Source organism: Pelodiscus sinensis, chromosome 1, assembly GCF_049634645.1.
Source record: "Pelodiscus sinensis isolate JC-2024 chromosome 1, ASM4963464v1, whole genome shotgun sequence".
In the NCBI taxonomy this organism is placed as follows: domain Eukaryota; kingdom Metazoa; phylum Chordata; order Testudines; family Trionychidae; genus Pelodiscus; species Pelodiscus sinensis.
Genome location: NC_134711.1, coordinates 156,888,966 through 156,901,349, shown reverse-complemented (window position 1 = coordinate 156,901,349; position 12,384 = coordinate 156,888,966). Strand labels below are relative to the sequence as shown.

The following is a 12,384-nucleotide window of genomic DNA, read 5'->3' as shown; positions in this document are numbered from 1 at the left end:
TATCCAACAAGCTTTGGTTGGACTTTGGCTCAAGGTTCCAATCCATCATTATTTCATCCAACCCTGTTTGTCCATTTTTGGTGACGAAGAAAATGAAGATGAGTCCATGGAGAAACAGTTACTTTCCATTCAAACTGCTTCTGCAACATGCAGAGATGTTAATTACCAATTTTTATGTCTTAAAAAATATATATATAAACATAAACTTCAGCACAAACATCTAGTTTCCTTATCTCATTATAAAACATGTATTTCATGGATTACTCCAGTAAAAATGATGTCTCCTGTTTTCTTCTAAGCACATCAGTTTGTGTACTGACGAATCCAATCATAAAGCTCTGTCACCTTTGTATATACACCAGGGCGGTTACGTCGAGCACATCCTTCACCCCAGCTGACAATACCAGCAAGATACCATCGATTTCCCTTTCCTACACAGGCCAATGGACCTCCAGAATCACCCTAAAGCAAAGGACACAGCTCAGTAATTATAACAAACATATCGCACTGTAATTATATAACACATGAACAACAGATAATTTCTCCCTCAAATTATAATATTTTCTATTTCTGGACAGTGGCTGTACATTTGTTTATACACCCAGTTCATGTTGTAACATTTCATTACAACCAAGACAACTGAAGAATGCAAATTAATAGAACTAGGTTAGGGAGTATTTGATTTTTATTAGTGAATGAGGGTAAATGTTACTCTGAATACATGTTCCATAAACTGACAAAAAATATTTTCCCCAATAATAATAAAACTTACAGATAGGCAAGAAAGAAAAATGCTGCTTGAGAATTACAGTTTGATTTAAGGATATTTTCTTTGTGTGATATGATGTTGACAATCTGCTTTAAAACTATTAGAAAGCTTTAAGTGTTTGAATTTCAATATCTATGGTCATTACGCGATTATTGTCAGACATTCCCATGTGAAAATTTAAAACGAGTGGAAATAGAAAATGCTTATAATAAATGTTAATATAATCCATCCACATCGTATATATAGTACCCATTGTCTGTGAGTCTATAACGCTGACGTATATGGCCACGCCCCCTGGCTGTATACGTCAGCGCCCCGCCCCCCTTCCCTCCTTCCGTGGCAGTTCGGCCAGCCCCATGGCCCCCCCGGACACTCCCCCCCCCCAGCGCTGCTTCCCTCCTCCCTTCCTCCGGCCCCTCCCCCCCCCCCATTTTCCCCTCCAGCCGCCACTTGCTCCCTGCCGGGGCCCAGCTGAGCACCGCTCATCTGGGCCCGGCAGGAGCACCACAGCATGCCATGGAGGGAGGGGAAGGGGGGGCAGGGTGCCACGGAGGGAGGGGAAGGAGGGGGGCTGGCCAGAAGAGGGTGGGAAGCAGAGATGGGGGGGGATCAGGTGCTGTGGGGCTGGAGCGGAGGATGGGAGGGGCCCAGAGGAAGGGGGAAGGGAAGCAGCGCTGGTGGGGGGTGTCCAGGGAGCCGTGGGGCTGGCTGGCAGGTAGAGGGGGTGGGAAGCAACGCTGGGGGGAGGATCGGGGGCTGTGGAGCTGGACGGGAAGAGGGGGCAGGAAGCAGTCCTGGCAAGGGGGGAGGGGTGCAGCGCGGACTCTAAACGGATGCTTGCCGCCGAGTGCTCCCCTGGCGGGAGCGCCGCTCAGCTGAGCCCAGGGTGGCAAGTGGCCGCCGCTCAGCTGGGCCTGGCAGTGTGCCACAGAGGGAGGGGAAGGTGATGGGGCACCACAAAAGGAGGGGAAGGGGGCGGAGCTGGCCGGAAGGGGGGCGGGAAGCAGAGCTGTGGGGATCAGGGGCTGTGGGGCTGGAGGGGAGGATGGGGGGTCCCAGAGGAAGGGAAGCAGCACTGGCGGGAGGGAGGTGGGGGGGTGTCCAGGAGGCCATGTGGCTGGCCGGCAGGAAGAGGGGACGGGAAGCAGAGCTGGGGGGGGGAATCAGGGGCCGTGGGGCTGGACGGGAGGAGGGGGGGGGGAAGCAGACCTGGTGAGGAGGCGGGTGCAGCCACTGGCCGCAGCCGGACCCCAAACGGCAGCTTGCTGCCGCTTGCTCCATGGCTGCAGCCCAGCAGAGTGGGGCTGGTGCTGCGCCGCTCTGCTGAGCCCCGTTGGGACAGGATGGGGGGTGGGGCGGTGATGTACACGGCCAGGGGGCTTGGCCGTGTACCTCACGGCCCTCCCTTCCTCCTCCTGCCGTTTTGCTGAGTGGTGCGCCCTTCAGCCGGGCTGCCACAGGGGGGAGGGGGCGCGGTGACTAGACAACCCCATCCCCTGGCAGTGTACATCACCGCCCCACCCTTCCTCCCCCGCGGCGGCCCAGCTGAGCATGCAACACTCAGCCTAGCTGCCATGGAGGGAGGAAAAGGGAAGGGGAAGGGGGGCAGGGAGAAACGGAGAGGGGAGAGAGGCAGGAGGCGGAGGAGAGCTGGAGGGGGAAGAAGGTAGTAGGAGGGGAGAGAGAGAGAGAGAGAGAGCAACAGACAGACAGACAGAGCGAGAGTGCTCAAGAAAGAAGACCTGAAAATCCCATCTTATGACAGGCTAACTGGCTAGTTATTAAATAAAAACTAATCCTGACAAATCTAAATGGAACACAATGGCAACAAGGAGATGCAAAGAAGACGAGAAGAATGTGAATAGCGACTTACCTCTCCTGTCTGAATCATTCCATTGAACAAGCAGCTGATCATAGAGCAGTACAAAAAGAAAGATGAAAAGAAGGAATTCCACCTTGAGTTCACCCATAAGTTTAAGAATTAAAAATTCATCATTAAGATTCCACAAACAGTCCTAACTCAATCTCTTTCTTTCCTGCATCCCCTTCAGCCAGAACCAATACAAGGTCTCACAGAAGAACAATATCAACACACCTGATCTTACCTATTGTTTTGAAATGCAGCATTTGTTTCAAAGGATTCAACTACTGTCTGTCAAACTTACCACCCTGCTTCTGAGATTCTTATGTATGTCAACCACAATTCCAAAACTCTGTGCTCCATCACAGAGTCAAAACCAAACACATTCCTGATATACATAGGAATTAAACGACGACAGTTTTCCTACAATTTTCACTTTTACCTGGCATGCATCAATGCCGCCGTTAAGATTTCCAGCACACAGCATTCGAGAGGTGATCAGATCATCATACAGCTTGTTGCAAACACTTTGGTTAATTATTTTCACTTTAGCTTCTTGCAGTGTTTTGGCAAGGTAACCTAGAACAATGTAAGTGTAACAGATACAGGCTTTACAGTTCTGAAGTAGAAGCAGATACATTAGAAGGGAGCAATGTATTTAGACTCTACTGAACTCCAGCTCAGGGGTTCCCACAATTTGTTTCATGGCCTCATATTTCGGACACCAACTCTTGCCAGTGGCTGCTCTGACAATATTTCCTAAAGCGCGCGCATGCGCGCGCGCGCGCACGCGCACACACACACACACACAAAATGCAATTTGTATAGGATTTTTTCTAGGCCTCAGTGATAAATGTAATTGACAATTTTCTCTATTGGACCTAAACAGAATAGGAACATAAATAAGGTTTCCTTTTTAGTTTCCTTTTAAAATAAGTTTTGCTAATTACTAAGCCTGCTGAGATTAACAAACATACAAATATACAGCAGACTTACTCAGCCTCAACAAGCTTAGGGACAAATAAAGCCCTGGGTGGGAATGTAGATAGAGACAGCTGGAGCCAGACATACGGGGAGGGGTGGGGATGGGGGTGGGGGACGGGGACGGAGTGACATTGGGGCCAGAGCACCGCTGTATGGCTGAGAACCAGAGCCTGAACCCCTGTGCCTAGAGCCTTCCACCCACCATCGAATGGCTGAAGCCTGATACCAGCAGCGCTGAGAAATTGGTGAGCTTACACCTGCTACCTGCTCCTCCAACTTTTAGGTCTCCAGAGATGGACAAGACCCAACCACTGCCAGGAGGCTGTGGCCACAAGAAAAGTCCCTGGTGGTCACATTTGAGAAATGCAGCTCTAGCTTAAATTGTCCTCTCCCACAGCTTTTGAATATTTATTAACAACACTGCTTTCACATTACCCTTAAGGAGATCAGGAAAGTTTACAACCCTCTGCCATTGTTGCCTTCCTTTGATTAGCCAAACCAAAAAGCAAGTGGTGGCATGGAGATTTATAGGAATTGTCCAGTACAATATGAGAAACCACAAAGTATAACACGTTTTAGGTTTTGTTACATCATCTGCCTGCACATGAGTTGTTCAATATTTCTGTATTGTTTATATAGAAATTGTACCCAAAGGCCCCACGCAGGCCCCGTTATAAGGCAATCTGCCCTGCTGCTGCTCCCAACAGAGAGGGAATTGGGAAGAAAGATGTGGATAAAAATAAACATGCTTTACTGGTTATAACTCCCAATGACAGCCATTGATTGATAAATTGGCACCAAGGGCCAAATTTGGTATCCTGAAGAATACCAAACTGGTGTGGCACAATTTGAACCACTTCTCGCCTTGTCGTTAGGACTTTTCTAGGGTTTAGGTGAAATTACGGAGGGAAGGTTTTCAAATATTTTAATGTCACAGTTTCAAATCAAGTTGAAATTTCATATATAAATATTTTCTTTAAAAAATTGACCCTATATGAAGTTCTAATATTAAAAAAGCCATTACTTAACATGCATTTAGACATAAATAACCAGTAGTCTTGATGTTTATATGTTAGATGAAAGGTATGTTAAGAAATCCACAGACACCCTGATAGGTAAATTCAGGTCAAAGGTAAGACCTTAGAATCAGATCATAATGCAATATATAAAAGGAATTCATTGAAAGTCTGGCAACTGGAAGCATTTGAGCTCTAGTTCTGGCTCGAGCTTGTATCGGCTTCTTTCCTATTTCTCTGTCTATAAAATTGTGAAGAACTGTAGAATTAAATGAACTGTGTATGTGAGAAACAAGTGTTAATATGGGTTAATTATCTTTCTAATGACCCATGGAAGTCTCCAATAGGGGAGCTGACAGGACACTTCCAGAAGGGGCAGGGCTTCAGATGGAAGGGGTGGGCCAAGGCAGCCTGCCCTTTGTGCCCCCAGCCCTCAGAGAAGCCTAGAGCACGTGGTGTGGCTCTCCAGTGGGGATTTAAAGAGGCTGGGGATACGGTAGCCAGTGCTGCTGCTGTAGTAGCCACAATGGCTGTGAGCCCTGGGCTCCTGTGAATCACCAGGACTCGGAGCAACTGCCGCCTTTGCCTCCCCTCTCCAACAGTAGGCCCGGTCTCCAACGTCAAACAGTAGGACTCCTGATTGACCTAAACTGATTGCCAGCATTAAGAAACCCCACAAATGTTCAGCAGTTTGGCTCAGGTGCCATTTAAGTTGCTTTGACAAAGAGGGAATGTTCTAGTTTTGAAAAGCTTGCTAAGTCACAGAGGGATCTGACCCCCAAGGGGACGCAAGGTGGTTACATGGGGGTCATGAGCTATCAGCTCCATGGGACTGACCGCTCTGACTCCCCCTTCAATAAATTCCCCCTCCCTCCTCATTTTTAATTGACATGGGACATCATAGTCAAAGGCTTGCTTTGTGAAAGGGGTCGCCAATGCAAAAGGTTGAAAACCACTGTGTTAAGTAAACCATGATAATATTTGTTTTTAGCATGATCACATCACTCTTACAGTTTAAAATTAGAGTCAAACTTGCAAGAAACATATCCAGGAAATGAACATACTATTTTCTTTTAGGGCTCCCCAGCCAGTTACATAGCAGACAGTTCCATAAAAAAATACTCTAGGACTGCTGGGTAAACAAATGGGCTGTACCAGCTCACTGAAGAATACTGGTGTCTCCATTTCCAACAGGGCAATGTCATAGTCTGAGATATATTGGTCATACCGTGGATGGACAATAATCCTTTTGATTGATCTCATAGCTACATGATTGCTGTTTTTGTTAATGATCCGTATGCCCATGTACGCTTTCCAGCCAGAAGGCACAGAGTATCTGCAAACAGACAATATTTACAGAAACATCATGGCAGATTATTTGATTAAGAGTTATTTACAAATTGTAAGAAATGCCCAAAGTCAGGGGCATAGCACAGCATGAAGTCAGTAAGACAGTTCACTTACTTTTAAAATAAAAGTAAGGTAGATGCTTTTGTTCATTGTTTTTAATGGGATGCTTTCTGAGAAGAATAGGACTTATACCTGCACTTTTCATCCAAGGATCTTGAAGGTTTTCACAGGATGTGAAACTTATCCCTGTGTGACTAATGCAGAGCACTGAGGCACAGATAGGGTCAGCAACTTACTTGTGTCGCAGAGGGACAGGATTGTGCCTCAGTCAAACAGACAGTAAGGGTTACTACAGTTCCAATTATATGAGACCTCAGCCATTTAAGCTTTAGGAAATGAATAGAAATAAATTTCTGCTCCTTCTGGTTGAGAACTAACACCACTATTGTCACTGCTGTACCAGCCAGCAAACCAACAGAAACAATAACTCCAACACATAACCAAGAACTGTTCGCATCCATCTCGATGATGTGTTGACTGTGAAACCTAATAATACTTTAAAGGCATCTATTCCTAACCGCACCTAACGCATGCCTATTTTCCTGATTTTGTGTGGTAAGTGAATAATTGTGCTTCCAAGTGGCCAGTTAGAGGTATAGCTATCCTTTTTTCTGAAGGTAACTGCAGTGATTACATGGCACAAATCTGAAAAAAATCAAGGCTCCTAACTATCAATATTGCCAATTGTTTCATTACTTATTTTGGTAGGAACTTCCAAATAATGTAGATGGGGTTTAGGTGGAATATTGCCATTTTTCACTCTCACTATGGATCTTGTCAACAGAACCTAGGAATTCTGAGTCCTGACTCCTAGACTTCAGGTGTTTCACCTAGCCATCCAATTAAAATCATAGCTTGGACCTAACACTGAGTGGCAGCCCATCAATGCATTCATTAGTTTGACAGGAGGAAGGCACTTTAAACACAGAATGGGTACTTGTGGATCCATCCACAGTTCAGAAGTCCAATTTTCCAAATCCCTCAATGAGATCATACTTGAGTAATCTTGATGACACCTTTGCAAGATATGACATCATCAGGCCTGTCTCTATGACACCACCAGCCCTTATCGACCAGCCAGTTTCCATACCTTCCCATTGTGAGATGTGCTCTAATCTTAATAGTGAGGAGCATTTTTTAATACATTTCTTTTAGCTTCATTCAAATTATGGTTCAACAGCAGGATTTACTTTCTGGTTACAGTGATGGTATAATCATTATGAATGTTTTATACTTTTGATGATTGGATGAAATGTACTCCAGATCTACAAAACATACCAATTACACCATGTGCACAGAACTATGCATTCAAAGCAACTGTGGCCAGCATCATGAATACATAAAACTAATGAAACTCTTCTGTTCTTGCTAAGTTGCACTGGATAGAACCGCCTGTACTTACCTTATAGAATCAGAGTCCAGAAAACAATGGGCAGCAGATAACAGCCACCTATTTGAAACAACAGATGCACCACAAATATGGCCATGCATCCCCATCTGCAAGCTTGCTTGCCAAGGCCACTTTCCAGATCTTGCATCTTCACCACCAACAATCCTAGTCCTTTTTAACTGGCTTCTTCCACAAGCTAATAAAGAAAAGATTGAAAGGGACAGTTAAAAATTTAAGACATATAAGGCATTGGGTCACTTTATGTGGGTATATTAATACTTGTGTTACTATTGAAATTACAATAATTAATATTGTATACTTTTAATACTATTGTTCTTCCAGCTGCAGATCTCAGAGTGTTTTATAAAGCAATGTTAACTACGTTAAGTACCATCATTTCTATGTTACAAATGAGATAAAGTGTCTGCAAGGCAGGGACAGAACCAGGAACTGAATTCATATTTACTGATCCTTCTCCAGTGTTATATCCAAGCTATGGTACCAAGTGGATGCTCTTGATAATACAAAAACAATACCACCCTCTATTTTAGAAGTAATACAGGTAAGATCTTACTTAAGAGGAAGTTTTCATATCTAGTTTACTTTTCACTGCATATGTGACTTCTTTATTTTTTTTAAGCTTCATTCAGCTTGGAAACGGTGCCCAGAGAGTTCGGTTTCATTTAGTGCAGGATCTACTATACAATATTTTAGACAGTCTGAAGTGCGTGTTTGTTCATTCAACAAGGCCTCCTAAATTATTCGATCTAGAACCCACCAAATTTGATATCCAGGTTCTTCTTATTAACTTAAAGCAACATAAGGGTTTGGTTGTGCCAGGAAAATGGGATGGGCCTGAAATGGGATTGCTTCTCATAAGACCAAACAAAAAAAGAGACAAAATCACCAAACCGAGCACAGTCATAACTGAGCAGATGTTGAAACAGACTGAACCAAGATGAGCCAGAACAATAGGATGAACTTACAATAGGATTGCTTCCCAATAAAGCTTACAGAAAAGAGATAAAACAGAGAAATTTAAGTAGTGCTCTTTTGGTGTATCTAAATCATTCTTAAGGTTAGAAAACTAGAAGAAAATGTTATGGCTAATCACACGGTCTATAGCCCTTTAAAAAAAAACATAGCAAATTATACAGGTTATAGGGATGATGAAAAACACACACTTGATGGAATTCCCATTTTTAAAAAAAATACTACAAACAATTAAATGGAAACATTGTACACAATTTTTCTTAAGAAATCCAAAATAAAAATTAACCTAATAATTTTTGAGAAATACAGAGTTAAATAAAGCTTGTACATTTTCCTTTTATTTAGAAAAACCCACCACCTTAATTGAGTTAAGGACCCAAGCAGCACTGGGTCAATGTGCTAGTTTTAAGTAACTGTCACTTTCTGGGAGTCCTCAACTGGCCATGTCTGAGTTGATAAAGCAGATGTAAAGGGAATGGTTTTTATAGAAATATCAATACATTAATTTTATTCATATGGGGTTTTATAAATCCTGTATTTTCATTTAAAGTATACACCAAATTTAACCCAAGTTTTGAGCCAAATATATAAGTATATATTTAAATTTGCTGAAAGTTAATTTGTGAGAGAATTCTTTCACTTAAAATTTATTTCAAATGAATGAAACTTCACATACCACAGTTCATTTCATCAGATCCATCTCCACAGTCTCTTATTCCATCACATTCTGGGTTTGGTTTTGTGGGGCATTTTCCATTCAGGCATTTATATGCATATGAAGAACAACTTTTATAGGCTGAAAGAAAACATGACTGATGTGAGAACAATGGAGCAGTTTTGTTGCAATTATTTTCTATGCTATTTAGAAAATTTATGAAGACAGTATACAAATATGATTGGGACAAAGGCATTGAAAGCTACACTTCTAATGTCGTCATAGCCACATAGGGACACTCAAAAGATTTAAGGCAGTCAGCTAAACATGTGAAGTTAATATGCAAAATTCAAAAGTGCATTACCCTGTTGTGGCTGTTGTCATTCAGGAATGAAGTGGGCTAAGTTGCCAAAACAAAACTAGGCTACTTTATCTCTAAAACTGTGCAGCTTTAAGGCTCTCTGTTTTTTTTTTTGTTTTTTTTTGCTCACCAATACTTTCAGCATTCCAAATACTTTGAACAGCTGACCAGCCTGTTGTCCAATTACGCAGCTGTTAATCACCATGAAAGGGACTTATTAAGTTTCAAACTTGAGTTAATGACTTAAGTTCCTTTTGTGATATCACCTCCATTTCCAGGTAAAATGTTAGGACTTAGGAATATTACAGTGTATTACTTAGGAATCCTGCCAGAAACTTCTGCATCATGCATTAATTAATTAATTAATTAATTATTATTATTGTAACATCCCAAGTATACTGGGATATTTGCAGACAGACAAGAGAACATGGTCTTTGCCTCAAGGAACTCTCAATCTACTAGGAAAAAAAGTTTAGGCGAAAGGAATACAACATGTAAATAGAGCTAGCTCTACAAAAATCAGATTGTCAGTGTTTATAAATATGGTAAAAACTTTTTTATCTGTACTCTAAATGACATTTGTTTACAAGTTCTTATCCATTCCTATCCCCCAAGTAATGGCATTTTTGTAGGTGTCACTGTATTTGTGTAGTCATAATAAAAAGTAGCCAATGCCTCTTGCAGTTTTCTGAAAAGCTGGTTGTGCTGCTTTGCATTGCTGAATGGAGCCAAGTTCCTAAACATTCCTTTTATATTACATATCTCTGGAAAGTGTAGTATGTCATATTATATATATTCAACTGTCTGGAAAAACTAACAGAAAATCTATGGCAAGTAAGAGAACAAAGTAGATATTTCAAAATCAGCCACACACTGTCATTCATTAGACATTAAAACTGTTCTTCCTTTATAATATACAACTCTTAAAAGATATCTGAATTGCAATCTCGGTATAAAACCATTCATATGAAATAAATTGCTAATTTAAAACTACCTTCTGAAAGTATGCCTAAACTAGGACATTATTTTGAAATAAGTTAACTTATTTCTAAATAACTCCCAAAACAATTTCAAAATGAATGTTATTCCCCATGACAAGCAGGAGTAGTTATTTCAAAATAAACAGCCCATTGTTTTAAAACAACAGGCTGTGGACGATCTGCTTGTTATTTCAAAAGAAGGTGAGTTATTTTGAAATAACTCTCTAGTGTAGACCAGGGCTGAGAAACTGGCTATAATTACAGGTCAGTACAGCATCCCAACCACCCACGGACCGGTGGCAGGCTGTGGCACACTACCAGGGCACCCCCCGGATGTTCATGAGCCCCATCCGCTGGGGTTCCCCATGCAGCAGCAGGGTGAGTGGTCCAGCGGGCAACCCAGTGTCCTGGGCTGAAGCTTGGGCCACAGTGAGGCTGTTCCTACTGGGACAGTCTCACTGTGGTCCCAGTTCCAGCTCCGCTGGCCACTATGCAGCCTTGATGTGCTCGGCTGCAGCACTCAACAGGGGCCCAGCTGCTGTGGCAGCCAGGCTCCATGCAGTGCTTGGCCCCAGCTGAGCACTGCAGCTGCGCTTAGCAAGGGCCCGGTATGCTGTGGGCTCCACACAGCCCTCCCGCCACACAGGGAAGTGCTCTGCACTCACCTGGTGACTAGGGGGCAGCAGCAGGGTTAGATGAGGGGGGTGGGACAGGCACGCGGGCTTTGGAGGGCTCTCTGGATAGTGGGAAGGGGCATTGAGGTGCACTGTGACATTCAGGATGGGGAGCTGTCACTGGGGGGCTTTGAGCGTGGGGCTAGTAGGAGGGGGAGACCTGGAGGGATTGGATGCAATGGGCTCTGGAAACAGGAGTCTGGCACTGAGGTGTTTGGGGCAGCTTTCTATCTACCTTACAGTCCATTTAACTAATCCATACTTCCTTAACTTGCTGGCAAGAATTATGCAGGAGACCGTATCAAAAGCTTTGCCCCAGCAAGCACTCTGGACTGGCCCAGGATGCAGAGTTTTTATCCATACTTCCAGAAAGAGTCTGGAAATGGGTCTTCAGCACATGGTGCAACTGATAGAGACTTTTTTCACTAATGGATCACTAGATATGGGATCCTACTTGCCAACCAAGACCTTCCATGGTGCTAGTTGCCAGCCAGCAGATACTGAACCCAGGTGCCACAGAAAACATGTTCAGATAATACCCCAGAGACTCAAGCTACCCGCTCAGAGAGGAGGAAACCTCAACAGTTGTAGCCAGACACGAACCCCCCCCCCCCCCAACAGAGAGCAAGAGAAAGGCAGTCAGCCTTTGATGCCCTGGGAACGCAGGTGTGCTGCCTGTCCCTGACTCTACCATAAACAGAAACCAAACAGTAAATGGGCTAGCTGACAGCCCGGGGCCTCCCGCCATCCTGATGGCTAGTACCAGTAATTGACACGCCTGCACTGTCCCAGGAGAGGAATCTTCACCCATCACATAGCAGAGGTGCCCATTGTCTGCATTTTCCCAGGTGTGAATTATGCTTTGCACCCTTCGTGGGAACTTTGGCATTCAAAGCCATTTTTCCTAATTGGCCACTTGAGACCAGGAAGAAGCCTACGTGACCCAAGGGGTATAAAGAGGGGTTTAGTAGCCCACCCCATTTGAACTCCAATCACCTACACCTGCTGGCAGGTATTGATTGACTCTCGAGGTCTATGGGACGCCCAACCTCGCCCTACTTCTTCCCGAGGGATTGAGAGAAAGACGCTGGGCACCCCCGGCTGTTCATGAGCCCCATCTGCTGGGGTTCTGGAACGTAGTCTGGAATGCAGGGGTGAGAATATATACCTGCTAGGTGTCTATTTTGCATGCATTTAATAAGAGCTCAGAGAACCAAAAGGGTTTCATGGTACCTGTAAGTGACTTATTAGTGTAATTTCTGTCCTGTCCTTTGTAGTGGCTGTGTTATCT

General features: G+C 43.8%; 1 protein-coding gene across 1 annotated transcript in view; it reads right to left on the bottom strand.

Annotated features, from left to right (window-relative positions):
- Nucleotides 1–2,314: 2,314 nt before the first annotated feature.
- Nucleotides 2,315–12,384, bottom strand: part of LOC102460566 (suppressor of tumorigenicity 14 protein homolog) — a 28,798-nt gene continuing 18,728 nt past the window's right edge. Inside the window, exons 14-17 of the mRNA XM_075908555.1 lie at nucleotides 9,100–9,219; nucleotides 7,443–7,626; nucleotides 5,859–5,966; nucleotides 2,315–3,209 (exon numbers count right to left, since the gene is read on the bottom strand). Coding sequence (XP_075764670.1) covers nucleotides 3,179–3,209; nucleotides 5,859–5,966; nucleotides 7,443–7,626; nucleotides 9,100–9,219 — 443 coding nt within the window. The 3' untranslated portion in view covers nucleotides 2,315–3,178. The remainder of the gene's footprint in view (nucleotides 3,210–5,858; nucleotides 5,967–7,442; nucleotides 7,627–9,099; nucleotides 9,220–12,384) is intronic.